The sequence below is a fragment of the Tursiops truncatus genome, chromosome 1 (genome assembly GCF_011762595.2).
Source record: "Tursiops truncatus isolate mTurTru1 chromosome 1, mTurTru1.mat.Y, whole genome shotgun sequence".
Lineage (NCBI taxonomy): Eukaryota > Metazoa > Chordata > Mammalia > Artiodactyla > Delphinidae > Tursiops > Tursiops truncatus.
Genome location: NC_047034.1, coordinates 40140294 through 40155474, shown reverse-complemented (window position 1 = coordinate 40155474; position 15181 = coordinate 40140294). Strand labels below are relative to the sequence as shown.

Here is a 15181-nt window from a genome sequence, read left to right as displayed (position 1 = left end):
CGCAGCCTAGATTAAGAGACATTTTAAAGGACTAATTAGTCAACCCTTGCAAAAGTAAATTAAGGGCCTGTGTTGAAACAGCCAAACGGAAACTCTAATACAGCTTTGTAGCAAAAGTGCTTGGAGTGTATTCAAATAGAAAACCTTGGGCTGGAAATACTTGTTTCTAAAAAGAATTACACCACCCCACCCTCCTTTATCAAGTAATCCAAGCCACCTTAAACACTCAAGGTCTGATCAAGCAAGACGTATTTTATGAAAACCTCTTTCAGCCTGAACTAGATCATGTCCTTGGGAATAAACAAATTTTATTCAATGAGCAAGTAGAAGGGATTCTTGATTACTGCTATAGTTCTTTTGTGTAGACAGACTGCTTCTAGGTTAATGCAAAAGCTCAGAAAAGAACATCAGATAAGGTAAAAGGCTTTATTATTCAGGAGCAGCTCAAAGTCTGACACTGACACAAGCAGGGATAATTATTATCTCATTACATTTGACCTTTGGCACCCATTTGAAGTACTAGTTTTCCAAGTGGGAATGTTACACTCAGTAGACTCTCAGCACAGTTTCTGACAGCCACATTTATACCCAATTTTACTCAGCAGAAACTGTCAGATGAGCAGGGATACAAAGAAGAAAACCACCTACTTTAGTTCTCTTTTTCATGGATCCTTTTCCCCACTGGCTTTCAAATCAAGAAAGATAGATTGCATTATTGGCAGGTATTGGTCATAAATAACACCTTCCCACAAACACACAAAAATCAAACATCAAATATAAGTAGAGTTCTTAAATATTCAGTTAATGCTACGGCATACTTTGTTTCGAAAATAGCATTTCTGTGGCTTTCCTTTATTTACCTTTCTCCTTGGATAAAACCAGGAGAACCCATGCTTAACTGACCCATGCAGTTCTTGTTGTTACACCTTCATTTATAAGAATCAAAGGAATTAAAGAGTTATCATTAAAAATAGATTTTAAAATGATGACAAAAGTATGAATAAAGTCTACACAGTCCTCAGGGATGTGGATAAAATGAATCAAGTTTCATGACTGGAAGAGGACTCCCTTCCAAGGACATAGTACATAGAAGTACACGGAGCTTGTTTCTATAAGGTTACAAAGGGCTAAAATATAAAACAATGGTTCATTTGAAGCTGATTGATACGTAACTGTTAAGGTAAGGGATACTCAAGATATTTTGCACACTATTAACTGAGAGTCAGTCTGTACACTCTCTCTATTAAATACCTAGAGAAAATTCTATGATGTTTGGCTCAGGGCTCTACTAGAAGATCACTGCTTTTTTGTATATAAAGAGAATCCAAAAAATCAAGTTAAAGTCAAGATTTACTCTTTAGGTTCTGGATTTTCAGTTAAGAACTACCTACTTTTATAAAAATATCAATAAAAAATCATTACTTTTTCTTAAAATCTGACGACTTCTTTTTTAAAAAAGTAGCAGCCCCTAGAGAACTGAAGACTGAATTCAAACTCCAGCTTCAGTGACTACTGATTCTATAAACATCTTCCTCCAGTAAATGGCAAAAACTATAACCTTTTCTAGAACGTGATGTTGGGTTGGAAACATAGTAGATTGCTTGGTAAAAATATGAGAACCTTAGATCTCATGTGGGAGATATATACGGGGGAAAAAAAGACAAACATTTCTAGTGTTCTCCAACGAGCTGATATTTATCACTGCTTTTAAAATAAAGATGATTTTAACTTGAGATTGTATTTTAACACTGAATCAATATAAATTTGCTTATCTAAACATCACATTTTACCACATACTTAAAAAACCCCACAAAAATGTAGTGAAAAGATTATATATATTTTATATGAAACTGTATTTGTTGGAAGCAGCAGAGACTCAGGGTCCTCTTCAGCAGCTGACCTTCACAGACAGGCCTCCTGCTGTGGCCTGCAGATACTTTCCACTGTGCCCAGAAAGTTTCAGAGTAAGAGAGACAACACTTGTTTTTTTGCCTCTATGACATGGGATGTCATTATTGTAGGGAGGATGCATAATTTAAAAAGTAAAGACTACTCATTCAAAATGTTACACAGTGACAAACTTACTTTATGAAATTTAAACACAGCATTCATTCCGAGGAAGCTGCACGGTACACCATGGCAGTAGAACCAGGCTAGGTAAATTTCGGAGTTGAAAGGATTTTCTCTAAAAAGGAAAAAACGGTAGCTTTCTTAAAACCAGAGTTACAGAGTCACTCTGTTGAATTTTTTATCTTGTTTTAATGGGTCAAAGTTCAGTTAACTCACTCAGATGAGAATCTATAATTCTGTTGACTGTTCTGGACTACAGTAGCCATCTTGGGACTTTCTATGGAAATATGTACAGATTTTCCGCATGGAGCTGGGAGTAATGGTGACCTAGAAGAAGAAAGTTTAGATTCTAAAGATTTTCTAAGACAAAGTTCAGCTGTTACCTCAGCAAGTTATCACTAAGGGTATTTTAAGTTAGGATGCCTAGAAATTTGCTTATTTAGTCAGATAGATTTCAGTCTCAAATACTTTGATGGCAATGTCTCTTTTGGTTGATTTGTACTAAATACAGAAAAATTTAAGGCAGCATGCAAGGAAGGAGGAAACAGATTTTTCATGTGAACAGAAAATATTGCCAGTTAAGCCTCGTAATAGGAACCAAAGAGGTTACAATTACCATCCTCTTTGAAATACGTGAGTAAATCACCCTCCCAAATTTACAAACGAGATAGGTATTCAAATGGCAGATACTACCCTTTTCTGAAGTCTACATTATCAACATATACATAAAGAAAAAAATTATTTTAAAGAAACTTAAGCTTCAAAGATTGAAATTATAAAGCCAGAAATATCTTGGACCAGCACACTATTTTTTACAGCCTTTAAGGTGTACACATTCATGAAAACAATTTTTTATTGAAATTGCTTTTCTGCTAACACATAGCTTGGACTAGCTCCCTGAAATAAAATTCCTATAATAATAGGAATTTTAGCTAGGGGCAAAGATCACCTACAGGGATAATTTTGAGAGAAAAAAGGAAAGACTACTTATAGTTTTTTTTTTTTTTAATATTCTGTAGCAGGTCTTGGAATTTGTGTTTGAAGTAATCTTTAAAATATTTCTACCGCCACCATATGATGATAAAGCAATAAGACAACTCATCTGCAAGCCAAGAAATGGACCCTCACCAGGATGAGAATAGCACCTTGATCTTGGACTTCCCAGCTTCCAGAACTGTGAGAAATAAATGTCTGTTGTTTAAGCCAAAAAAAAAAAAAAAACTTCTAGTTTATCTTTCCTAAAATTATGGGATAGGCTTCATGACAGTAGGAGGGGGATATGAACACTTATTAAACTAGAACTGGCCTAAGGTTATCTAGCTTCTGCCCTTTAAATGGGCAGATGTTACTGATCATGACTCCTAAATTGGGTTTCAATCGTTCTTCCACCTTCTCCCTAACACAGACAAAGAGCTACTATGAACTACAGGAGAAAATTCCTTAACCCACCTCCATCCTTAACTTGCAAACTGAGTAGCAGAAGCTTTCTATTCCCTTTGAGTGGTACCCATAGCTCACCCAATGCTCACAGCTACTTCTGCCTCCACCATGAGTCACTTGGTTTTCAAGGTTCACAAAGCTATTTCTGCCAGCAATATCTGTTTTTGAAATTATCTAAGTTAAATAAAAAGATAAGTAAAGTTAAACTGAATGTTTAAAAAAAGGCAGATACAGGTGAGTTGCCAAAAATACCGGTGTGAGCAAGATGATCGTAAAAGACTGGGGAAAAATCATAAAAATCTAGGATTCTTCACTTAAATTGCTTTGTAAGTATCTTAATTTTGCTTTATTTTAAATAATTATAAGCTGTAATTACATATTGAAAATCTATTTATGGATGTTGGCAACTTGTCCATGAATTACAGCTTTGTCTATAAAAAGGGGAGAGAATCTATAAAAAGAGGCTGCAGGGGCTGGGGGGTAGGGGAGGGAATAATGTCAAACAAAGGAGAGGGAAGATATTTTTGAATTGACATCCTGGAGGATGAAGAAGGCTTTGATGAATCAGGCAATGGGGCTGAGGGGTATGGACCTTGACAGATGGGATTTTTTTTTTTTGGCGGTACACGGGCCTCTCACTGTTGTGGCCTCTCCTGTTGCGGAGCACAGGCTCCAGACGTGCAGGCTCAGCGGCCATGGCTCACGGGCCTAGTTGCTCCGCGGCATGTGGGATCCTCCCAGACCGGGGCACGAACCCGTGTCCCCTGCATCGGCAGGCAGACTCTCAACCACTGCGCCACCAGGGAAGCCCGACAGATGGGATTTTAATGGAAGTAAATAGGGTTGCCAGATAAAATACAGGACACACCCAGCTACATTTGAATTTCAAGCAACAAATAACTTTTAGTATGAAAAACTTTTAGTATAAATATGTCCCACGAATATTTGTCCTGCATTTTTATGTGCTAAATCTGGCAATCCTAGGAATAAATAGATTTACTTTAAAAAAAAAACCAAAACATTCTGACTTTTGAGAAGAGATCTGTGCCTGCCCTGGCCAGTTGGGAAATGCATCTTCTACCACTGCCAACTTACCGGGCCTGGAGAAGTCTTTCCACTCTGCCTCCTAGGGTTGGGGGTCTGGGATGATGGACTTCGTGGAGACGAATTCTCAGCCTTCCGTTTGGCTGCCATGGCCAATAACCAGTTTTTATTCTCTGGGGAGCTATTCTCTTTGCCTACCACTTCAGAGCCTTCTCCACAAGATCCCAAAGGAAGAGGTAGCGTTCCACAGCCTTCTGAAGCATAAGGACTGGCAGGAGAAGGAGGCTCTGTGACACTCATACTAGTCCCTTCAATCTTGCTTGGTTTGGTAGGACCTAGAGAGTCCTTACCAAGGTCTTCCTGGTTACCAGCAAGGCAGCACAGATCCAAATGAAGCTTTTCAACTGGGTCATCAAGCTCAGTCACACAATTGCAACTCTTTACACACTTTTGTTTCACATTCTCCAGACAACTTGAGTCTAGCCTCCTCTTTACTCTATTTCTAGACTCAGAGCAAGCCACTGCTTGGGATGATTTCAGGCTCACAGGTATAAGGGCTTTTCTTGGAGACATGATCTTGGTCTCAGAAGCAGGTGGAGTCATGGGTGGTGATAAGGAAGGTGTCCGGGTCATCCAGTTCCTAATGGACATCTTGAAAGATGAGGGTGGCTTGGGAGAGACAGAGGACACGGAGCCTCTTCTGCTGATGGGAGATCGGGTCTTGGCAGGAGGGGTTTTAAGAGAGAATGTGGCAGTATTTGAAGGAAGAGGGAGGTCTCCAGCACAGCTTGGAGCACAAGCTGCTGATGATGGGGAGGAAATGCATGGACTGCTCTTTACTCTGGGGGCTTTGGCAGGAGTACTCTGGCTACTTGTCACTGTTACTGAAAAAGAAAAGAGGGTCACAAAAATCAGAAGTGAAAGCCATAGAATACCCCCAAGTTCTCATCAAGGAAAATTATAGCTAACTTAATCATCCAGGGGTTGATTTCCCAGTGAGCAGATCACATAAGTCATTTGATTCTTACTGGACCCTTTTAGCATTTTCCTTCCCTTTTCCTAACTGCCAGCCCCCCAAACACCCTGCTGTAAAACACATACTTGTAAAAATCTAGAAATTACAGAAAAAATTTAACAGCATCCAAGTGAACCACTTTTAATGTTTTTTCTATACTTGTGCATGTGATATAATACGTCTCTTTTTTCTACACAAAAATGGGACCATGATGTACCAAATATTTAGTAACCTGCTTCATAACATATCATGAACATTTCCCACATTAATACAGATTTATATCACTTTTAACAGCTACAAAGTATCCTAAGGTAACAGTAAGACATTAGGATTGTTAATGATATTTTGTTTTCATAAGTAAAGTTGCCATTAGCATTCCTGTGTATACTTCTGAGCACAGGGCAGAGAAGCACCGCACACTAAGGAGCATACAGGTCTACAATCTGACACAATCACTATGTGACTTGGTACAACCGTTCACCTCTGCCTCGGTTTCCACATCTATTAAATGGAGATAGTTTTTAATCTCCATAAGAAGTAATTCCATAAATTACTTGTTATCAGGCCTCATGTGGCTTTCCACCTTAATTTACAATTTATGATTTTCCACAAGCCAAAGAATGTCAAAGAACATTTCAGAAACTCAATGCACGCTCTCTGTAAAGCAAATCAAATAGTGGATAGAACTCTTCTCTATGTGTCCTGTCCCTTGTTTACAGGCAATGACAAATACTTCAGGCAAATTCTTATAAACTGGGACTTCCCTGGTGGCACAGTGGTTAAGAATCCGCCTGCCAATGCAGGGGACACGGGTTCAAGCCCTGGTCCGGGAAGATCCCACATTCTGTGGAGCAACTAAGCCCTTACACCACAACTACTGAGCCTGAGCTCTAGTGCCTGCGAGTCACAACTACTGAGCCCACGTGCCACAACTACTGAGCCTGCACTCTAGAGTCTGTGAGCCACAACTACTGAGCCCGCATGCCACAACTACTGAAGCCCTTGCGCCTAGAGCCAGTGCTCTGCAAAGAAGAACAGCCCCCACTCGCCGCAACTAGAGAAAGCCTGGGCGCAGCAACAAAGACCCAACACAGCCAAAAATAAATTAAAAAGAAAGTTATAAAAAAAAAGACTACAGCAAGCACTTGAGATAGAACAGGTAAGGTTTCCTTCTCTTTAGGATAATCATTTTTGTCACTTAGTAATACTTGACCAGAGGTTCTCAATCTGGCTGCATAGCGGACTTAATGTGGAGCTTTATAATAATACAGGTACTTGGCCCCTACCCCAGGCCTACTGAACAATTTCTGGAGACAAACTTTTAAAAAGTTCCACAAGTGGCTATGATGCACAGACAAGGCAGAGAACCATTTGCCCTGACGGTGCTATGAAATCTCTGGCTGAAACAGTGAAAGAATAGTAAACAACAGAGCAGGTGCTGACTGCGAAAAGTAGGACAAGGTAAAAGGGGCCGTGCCTTGGGATTTAAAGCCTTCTAGTTACTAGGTTAAAAGGGCCAGAAGAGAAGACAGGCAGTCCAGGACAGCAGTGAAGGATTGGGGTGGCAATTAGAGGCTTGGGAAAACATAGGAACATAATTTTCAAAACGGCAGTGTGATTAGCAGCAGCCAATCCATTGCTGCAAGTTGGCTTACAGGGCCGAATGGCCAGTGCACCAGCCTTTGGCCCTTGCGTCAGGTTGCTGCTCTGTAGTGCTCTTCAGAGTTAACTCTAGCATCACCCAGAGACAGAGAAATCTAGGTCTAGCTCCTGGTCCAGGCTTAGTTTGAACTTCGCTTTGCTGTGCTGGGTTAAAGGAGGCAGTACTGCAAGGTGCTTCCAAGCATGAGCTTTAGAATCAGATTGCAAGGGTCTGAACTCTGATTCTACTATAACTTCACAGCTGTGTGATCTTAGGCAAGCCTACGTTCCTTGAGTTTCAGTTTCGGTTGTTTGGGGAATTAAACGAGATAATCCAACTAGGTCCTTAGAACAACTGTATTAATATTCAATAATGGCTAAATGTTATTAGTATGGTACAAATTTGGTCAACGTATGTAACTTTTTTGTGACTTGACCTCCAAAACTAAGAATAATTAATGACACACTAAAAACACCTAGTTAGGGACTTCCCTGGTGGTCTAGTGATTAAGATTTCGCTTTCCATCGCGGGGGGTACAGGTTCGATCCCTGTTCGGGGAGCTAAGATCCCACATGCCTTGTGGCCAAAAAACCAAAAAACATAAAACAGAAGCAAAACTGTGACAAATTCAATAAAGACTTTAAAAATGGTCCACATCAAAAAAATCTTAAAAAAACAAAAACACCTAGTTAAAAGAAACATAATTTTCATCAAAAATGTTAAAATGTTTATAGTCATTAACACAGAAATTCCACCTCTGGGAATCTATTTTAATGGGAGATGGGGACCCTAAATTCAGAAAAAAATTTTTTCCCACAAAACACTGGAAATAAAATGTCCAACTACAATAGAATAGCTAGGTAAACTATGGAACATTTACCCAGGGGATGATTCAAAATGTTTTGCTAAAAAGGTAACACGGAAAGTGCTTAGAATATCATGTTCAGTGAAAAAAATCCTCAAGAAACCCAAATATATCTGTAGTTTAACTATGACTGTTAACAAGAAAATCTCTATGGATAAGGGAGTAAAATCTCAAAAAATAACTCTAAATGTTAACTGAAATTTTGTATGAGTGGTGGCAATGCTGATGGCTTTTTCCTCATATAATTCATTTTTGTTTTTCAAAATTAGGGAGCAAAAAATACATATAAAGACAAGGCAGCAGAGGGACTTCCCTGGTGGCGCAGTGGTTAAGAATCCACCTGCCAAGGCAGGGTACACAGGTTCGAGCCCTGGTCCAGGAAGATGCCGCGGAGCAACTAAGCCCGTGCGCCACAACTACTGAGCCTGCGCTCTAGAGCCTGTGAGCCACAACTACTGAGCCTGCATGCCCCAACTACTGAAGCCCGGGTGCCTAGAGCCCGTGAGCCTAGAGCTCGTGCTCCGTAACAAGAGAAGCCACCGCAATGAGAAGCCCACGCACCGCAACGAAGAGTAGCCCCAGCTCACCGCAACTAGAGAAAGCCCGCGCGCAGCAACAAAGACCCAACACAGCCAAAAATAAATAAAACATTAAATTACTGAAAAAAATTAAAAACAAACAAACAAACCATATGACTGGTTAAAACCAACTTTCCACCTACAGTGTACCTGTACCTGTGCAGCAGATGCACAACCATGCTGACTGCTCACTTTCAATGAGTGAGTGCCAGCCTTAGGTTGACTCTTATGCCCAACATCATATTTCCCTGGTCCATTTACTCTTCTATTCTCTATATGACTATTCCAGACTTTCTCTTCTCTCCTCAAATCTCTATCACTTCCACCCCTCATCCTTATTCTCAGTTGATGATCCTCATTCCTATCTAAGAAAATAGAAGCTGTCAGAACAGTTGGAAACTTCCACAAGTTCTGACCATCCCATTTATCCACCTACCTTCACTGTGCCTATATTTCTGCCTTCTGGTTACTATGGATGAACTATCTACACCCCTGACAAAGGACTACTCTTCAACATGTATATTAGATATCATCCCCTCACTCGAGGACACTGGTCCAGCAAACTTCCCTGCATCGATTTTCCCCTTCACTATAGGATCCTTTCAATCACATACAAAATGCTATATTCTCATTAAAAACAAAACAAGGGGCTTCCCTGGTGGCGCAGTGGTTGAGAGTCCACCTGCCCATGCAGGGGACATGGGTTCGTGCCTCGGTCCGGGAAGATACCACATGCCACAGAGCGGCTGGGCCCGTGAGCCATGGCTGCTGAGCCTGCGCGTCCGGAGCCTGTGCTCCGCAACGGGAGAGGCCACAACAGTGAGAGGCCCGCGTACCACAAAAACCAAAACAAAACAAAACCAAAACAAACTTCAACACAGCTTCCTCCTTCAGCTACCACTTCATCTCTCTTCTTTCCTTTCTAGGAAGACTTCTTGAAAGAGCCTTCTCTTCTCCCATCCTCCTGAACAACACTAATCAGGCCACCAACACACCACCAAAAACTGCTCTCACTAAGGTTGCCTGCACTGCCAAACCTAAAGGTCAGTTTTTAGCCTTCATCTTACATTGCATGCCAAAAACATCTGATCTTTCTTAGTTTACAAAATACTCTTGGTTTTTCTCTTACTTCTCAGGTTGTACCTGCTCCTTCACCTCTCCAATTTCTAAATATTAGGATGTTCCAAGGCTCAGACCCCAGACCTATTCTCTTTTCCATCTATAGCTACCTTTTACCAATATGATGATGAATCCGAAATTTACAACTCCAGCCCTAAATTGCAGAATTAAACATCTAACTGCCTCTCTGACAACCCCACTTAGATGTCTAACAATATCAAACAACATATCCAGCTGTTCCCTCCCCCAAACCTGTTCCTCCTGCAGTGATTCCTATATAGGTTAACGGCAACTCCACCCTTCTAGCTTCTCAAGCCATAAATTCTGAAGTTATCCTTGATAACTCTCCCTTACGTCCCACAGCACATTCTATTGGCTCCATCATATCCAGATTTTGAAGACTTTTTGTCCCACCGTTTGCTACCTCTTTGGTCTAAGTCAGCATCATTGCTTCCTGTGTTATTTCAATGAGTTTTTAAATTAGCTTGCAGCTTTTACCCTGATCCCCTTACAATTTGTTTTCAACACAGAAGTTAGAATTATCAAATTAAGAAAAGGCAGATCATACCCTTCTCTATTCAAAACCCTCCAACAGCTTTCTGTCTGTCAGAATAAAAGCCAAAATCATACAAGAACCTTATTTTCCACTACTATTCCCCTCTTCTCTTTTGCCCGCTTTAGCCACAGGGACTACAGCTACATTAGCCTCTTTGAGGAATACAAAATATGCCAGGCCTGCTCCTGCTTCAGGGCCTTTGCATTTGCTGTTTTGTCTGCCTAGAACATTCTCTAAAATATCCATATGGCTTACTACTTCATTACTTCAATTTTTTTACTCAGATACCATCTTTTCATTGAGGTCTCCCTGGGTACCTAATTTAAAATTTTAACAGCATGCTTTGCTATTCTCTCATTCCTTCTTTCCTTTTTCCCTAACCACGTATTGTTATCTGACAAATTTTACTTCTTTAACTTGTTTGCCTACTCTCACACTAATATGTAAGCTTCATTTACATCTTTGGGATTTTGAATCTTTTGTTTATTGTAGAATCCCCAGGAACTTAGAACAGTGCCTAGAACATAGTAGATGTTCAACAAATACTTAAAAAATAAATCTACTGGTGTATTCCATTGCCTTGTGTAGATGATAAACATAGTAGTGTTCAGAAAACATATATTAAAAAGAATGTCAATGAGACGGTGCTTTCCTCTGAAAACATACCAAAATAAGATCAAATCTAGCTCACCATCTGTACTACAGAACTAAATCAATCAAACCATTAAAAAACTTAGAAAAATGCACGGGATCCTTACCTAGGTCGGCTCTCGCCTCTCTCTTCTTCTGAGAGGCCCAGCCCACTATGGAGAGTTTATCTCCTCCTGATTTCTCTTCTAAGTCTCTATTCAAGCGCCAGACTTTCAGTGTATTGTCATCAGAGCAGGTAGCAATCTACAGAGAACCAGGAAGGGAGTTAATAAGTTTCAATCAAAGATTCACAACAAAGTAAAAAACAGGTATGTCTTAAGGGCTGATGATTAGAGAATTATTCTGCCTGATGTAACAGGATATAGAAAATGTTATCTGAAAGGTCAGATACTTTCATTCCTTGCTTTCAGGAATCATTCCAGATTTCCAAAGAAGTGAATCCTTTAGTTTCTTCTTTATATACATTCTGCTGGTATGACTTTTGTGACCAGTCATTTCTTAGCTACCTAAAGCTCTACTATAAAACCAGGTTCATTTCATTTTATTCTCAAGAAGTTGGGCAAGTCATTATCTTTATCACCTTCTGTGTAACTACAAAACATGTAATTAAATTAAGATGTCATTTTTACTCTTTCTCTTAAAAGATCAGTCAGTGTATGTCACTGACATTTAATTTGTATGACTTTCCTCTGACTTCCTCAAGTTCTGGCTTATTGTTAAAGTAATGGGATTATTCCCAAGATCTGATTTAGTCCATGACTCTAGTATGCTGTGGCAAGTAGTATGAAACCTTTCCCTAAGATTCTTTTTCAGATAGGTAAAGGAGCAATCTGGGAAAACGACACGTTCACTAGACTGAAAAAAGTTAAAAATAACTTTTGCCCCTTTAAAAATATCTAACCATTCCTGATCTTGGTCCCAAGCCTTTTATGGCAGAGAAAGTCCAGCTTGAAGAGCTTGTGGCAAATGGCCACTGGTACCAGAGCTATTCCCCAGCATTTGTTTATATAATTTCTCTATTTCAGTAACTAAAGAGAGAGGAAAAAAAAGAACACACGTTCTCTTAAGTCTTGGTCCCCAAGAGGCTGGCAGCTTTTTCCTTTCCTCACTGGGAGGCCAAAAGAAGACACACATATTTAACTGCTCAAAAGAAATGCCTGGAATCCCCAGTTATTCTATAGTCTATAAACAAGTTATTATTTACAGAGCAACCACTAAATCTGAATGTCTGAAAATTTATGTTCTTTATCTTATTTAATTCTCACAATATAAAAAGGCTTGTACTCAAATAACCTCATCTACAAAATGGGAATAAAGTTATTTGCCCAAGGTCACCACAATTAAGTGGCAGAGCTAGAATTTAAATCCAAGTTTTTTCAATTTCAAAGTGTAAATCTTTTTTTTTTTTTTTAAAGCGGTATTTTTATCTTCCTAATTCTAGGCTCGGGACAAAATTATTTTAAAGAACCTTTTAAAAAGGTGGTCGTTAAATTGGTATGAGTAAACAGCCCTGCTACTTCCTTTGAGTCTTTTCTGTGCAAAGAGATAAGGGCAATATATGATGGATGGAAAAAGATGATAATTAACTGAATAATAAAAAAAAATCATCTCAGTAAGTTCTATGAAGATATAAAATTCCACATTAAAAGCAGACGTTTCACTGGAAATCACAGGGAATCTTAGAGGGAAAATGCCATAGGGGTGTAATTTTTGGTGATTAAAGCAATGATTTCAAAAAATGTCTATCATGAAGCTCATCACAGAAATGGTTATATAGGGATATAGAAATAAAAGGAAATCCACAGTAGTACTGGAAAGCTAGCAGGGATGCCATGAGTAGATCAGACCATGAGAAGATTCTGGAAGATAAAAAAACAGATGGGAATAATAGGCAACAAACCTTCAAAACATAATAGATAAAAAGGAGCTCTCCACAGAAGGGACATTTCCTGCAAACCCAAAATAACCCAAAGACCAAAGGTAGGCCCTGGAGAAGTGAGTGGAACTCGGGCCACTATTATATGAAATCCCTAGATGTATGTGGAGTTTGTTTATGTTTCTGGGATTTCTACCTTTCAGGGTTTTTACTTGTTTTTAGTATCACTATTAAAAAAATTTTTAAGTAAGTATATTTTCTTCTTTTCAAAGTGTCTAAAATACTTTGGAGCTACTTCTTCTCTAGTTTAGTCACAGACAGCCTAACACGTTAAGACTTCACAGTAAGCATTTTTCAGGCATGTGAGAACCCAAACTGGACTGTGAAGAACAGTCAAGGTGTTACCTTTAATACACTACATTGATAATATGTAGAAAGTCAGAAACACTAGTTTTCACCTTAGATTTTCTTTTTACCTTCGATTTTAAAATGAAATTTTATTAATGTTAAAAACTTAAATCCTATGTTTAGGAAAGGAATGACTCTAGGGAACTAAGAAATCCACTTATTCTTTAGTGCATAATACAGTTTATCTATTGGTATAAAAAATAGAATATGTGTGATTAATGATGATACAGATTCTGGATGGCCTCTAGATCTTTTAAATGTCTATATAAACATAAAAGTCTGTATTAACTCTCAAGCTGACCTTGGAAAAACCTACAAACCTGTGATCTACTTTTTAAACCAACCACAGATTCACCTACAAACCTTTGTGAAGTCTGATGGACACCAGCACACAGATGTGACCTCTTGAGAATGACCCAGGAGCACAGTAGGAGGATGCCAGGGTATGGAGACCTATCACAACATCAAAAAGAAAAAAACAAGTCAGCAGAGCAGTGGTAGGTCTCCCAGACAGAGGCTTCGAATTTCTCCATAGCTGTACCTTAGAGAGCTTTAGGGTTGTTACCAAAAGCCCCTAGACATGCCTACTTATAGCTCAGAAAAAGTCCCAATGGGCAATGAAAGTATTTCTGTCATTAATCTGAGAAAACAGAATGAAAATAGCCAAAATAAGTAAACAATATGAGCTTACATACCAGGACAGGTCTTATTTCAAATCAGGACAACTTAGCTATACGTATTTTGACTAAAATTCAAGACTGAAAGGGTAAGGTTCAGCAACTAGGTAGTACACTTCAAGTGGAGCCTAGACAACTTTAGATCTTCTCTAGTCAGCTACTTCCAGGAACGCTGCACTTACTAAGTCCTGAAGGTACCTGAGACATGCTAGCAGATCTCTTGGGACAAGAGGACAGTCTTTCTTCCAAAAGAAGACTCACTGACTTTTAAGAAAGCCCAGTTATACTCCTTCATTTTGAAGGGGTATAAGCTATATTCTACATGGCACTTTTTATCCATTTTGGAAAAAAAATTCCTCTAAAATTTTATTTAAATTCATTTGCTTAAAGAAATCTTGAATTTTCAAGTTAAGTATTGCCACATCTCAATACATTTTAATGTATAAAGAAGGGTCACATTGTGCAGTACTACACATGTGACTAAGAATATTTTCACGCTCATTCGATGCCATTAGTGATGTGCATTTGACAGCTGACTCATTCAAGAGCTGTCAATCCCTATCAGAGGCCATGGGCATTAATCAGCACAACATGGAGTACAAACTCACACAGCTATTATTAGCATGTGTTTGAAAAAGAGAAATTATTCTCTTTTCATTTTCCTGAAGATCTGAATCATTGCTCATTTGTATGAAGAAAGTGGAGGCATTCTGGGAAGAATATTTGTGAGAATTACTAAGTAAGCTTAATGGACTCCTCAGACTGTAGTTAAAGGGATTCGACACACTGATTCATAAGGTTACCCAACTCAATTATTACTACTCCTCTCTTGGGTTAAATGGCACATATGTAATGATTCAAAAAGCCGAAGAAGACAAAGAGCAGAATCTAATTTGCCTTGCTGGGCTTTTTCTTGAGATCTAAAAGGACCTCACTTGCTGCCTACTCCTACAATGCCACAGAGAACAAGAGCTCATTCTTTCACAAGGTAGCATATTTTAGAAAAGACTTTCAAGATAGTCTCTATCTCAAGTCACAGAAGTTCTTTATGGCCCCAGCCCATAAAGTTTCTCTACCCAAGGCCCAAGGAGTACTGCAAGCAGCAAGTTAAAAGGAAGAGGAAATCCTCATGTCCTCCTGACCCTCCCTGGTAACAACACATTATTTTACTCCATTGGTTTACTTGCCTGTTGCTTCTAGCTCTTTATTTCATGATCCTGCCCCTTCCTCATTTTCCTAG

At 39.2% G+C, this 15181-nt stretch overlaps 1 protein-coding gene across 9 annotated transcripts in view; it reads right to left on the bottom strand.

Annotated features, from left to right (window-relative positions):
* Positions 1-412: 412 nt before the first annotated feature.
* Positions 413-15181, bottom strand: part of DTL (denticleless E3 ubiquitin protein ligase homolog) — a 39968-nt gene continuing 25199 nt past the window's right edge. For 2 of the 9 annotated variants that reach the window (XM_019918706.3, XM_073803082.1), the window contains exons 12-17: positions 13628-13717; positions 11088-11223; positions 4606-5438; positions 3589-3684; positions 2287-2397; positions 413-2185 (exon numbers count right to left, since the gene is read on the bottom strand). In XM_019918706.3, the coding sequence (XP_019774265.1) occupies positions 2299-2397; positions 3589-3684; positions 4606-5438; positions 11088-11223; positions 13628-13717 (1254 nt within the window). In that variant the 3' untranslated portion in view covers positions 413-2185; positions 2287-2298. Of the gene's footprint in view, positions 2211-2286; positions 2398-3198; positions 3245-3588; positions 3685-4605; positions 5439-11087; positions 11224-13627; positions 13718-15181 lie in introns of all 9 variants that reach the window. The other 7 variants (XM_073803059.1, XM_073803054.1, XM_033853084.2 and 4 more) reach the window with 7 other exon arrangements.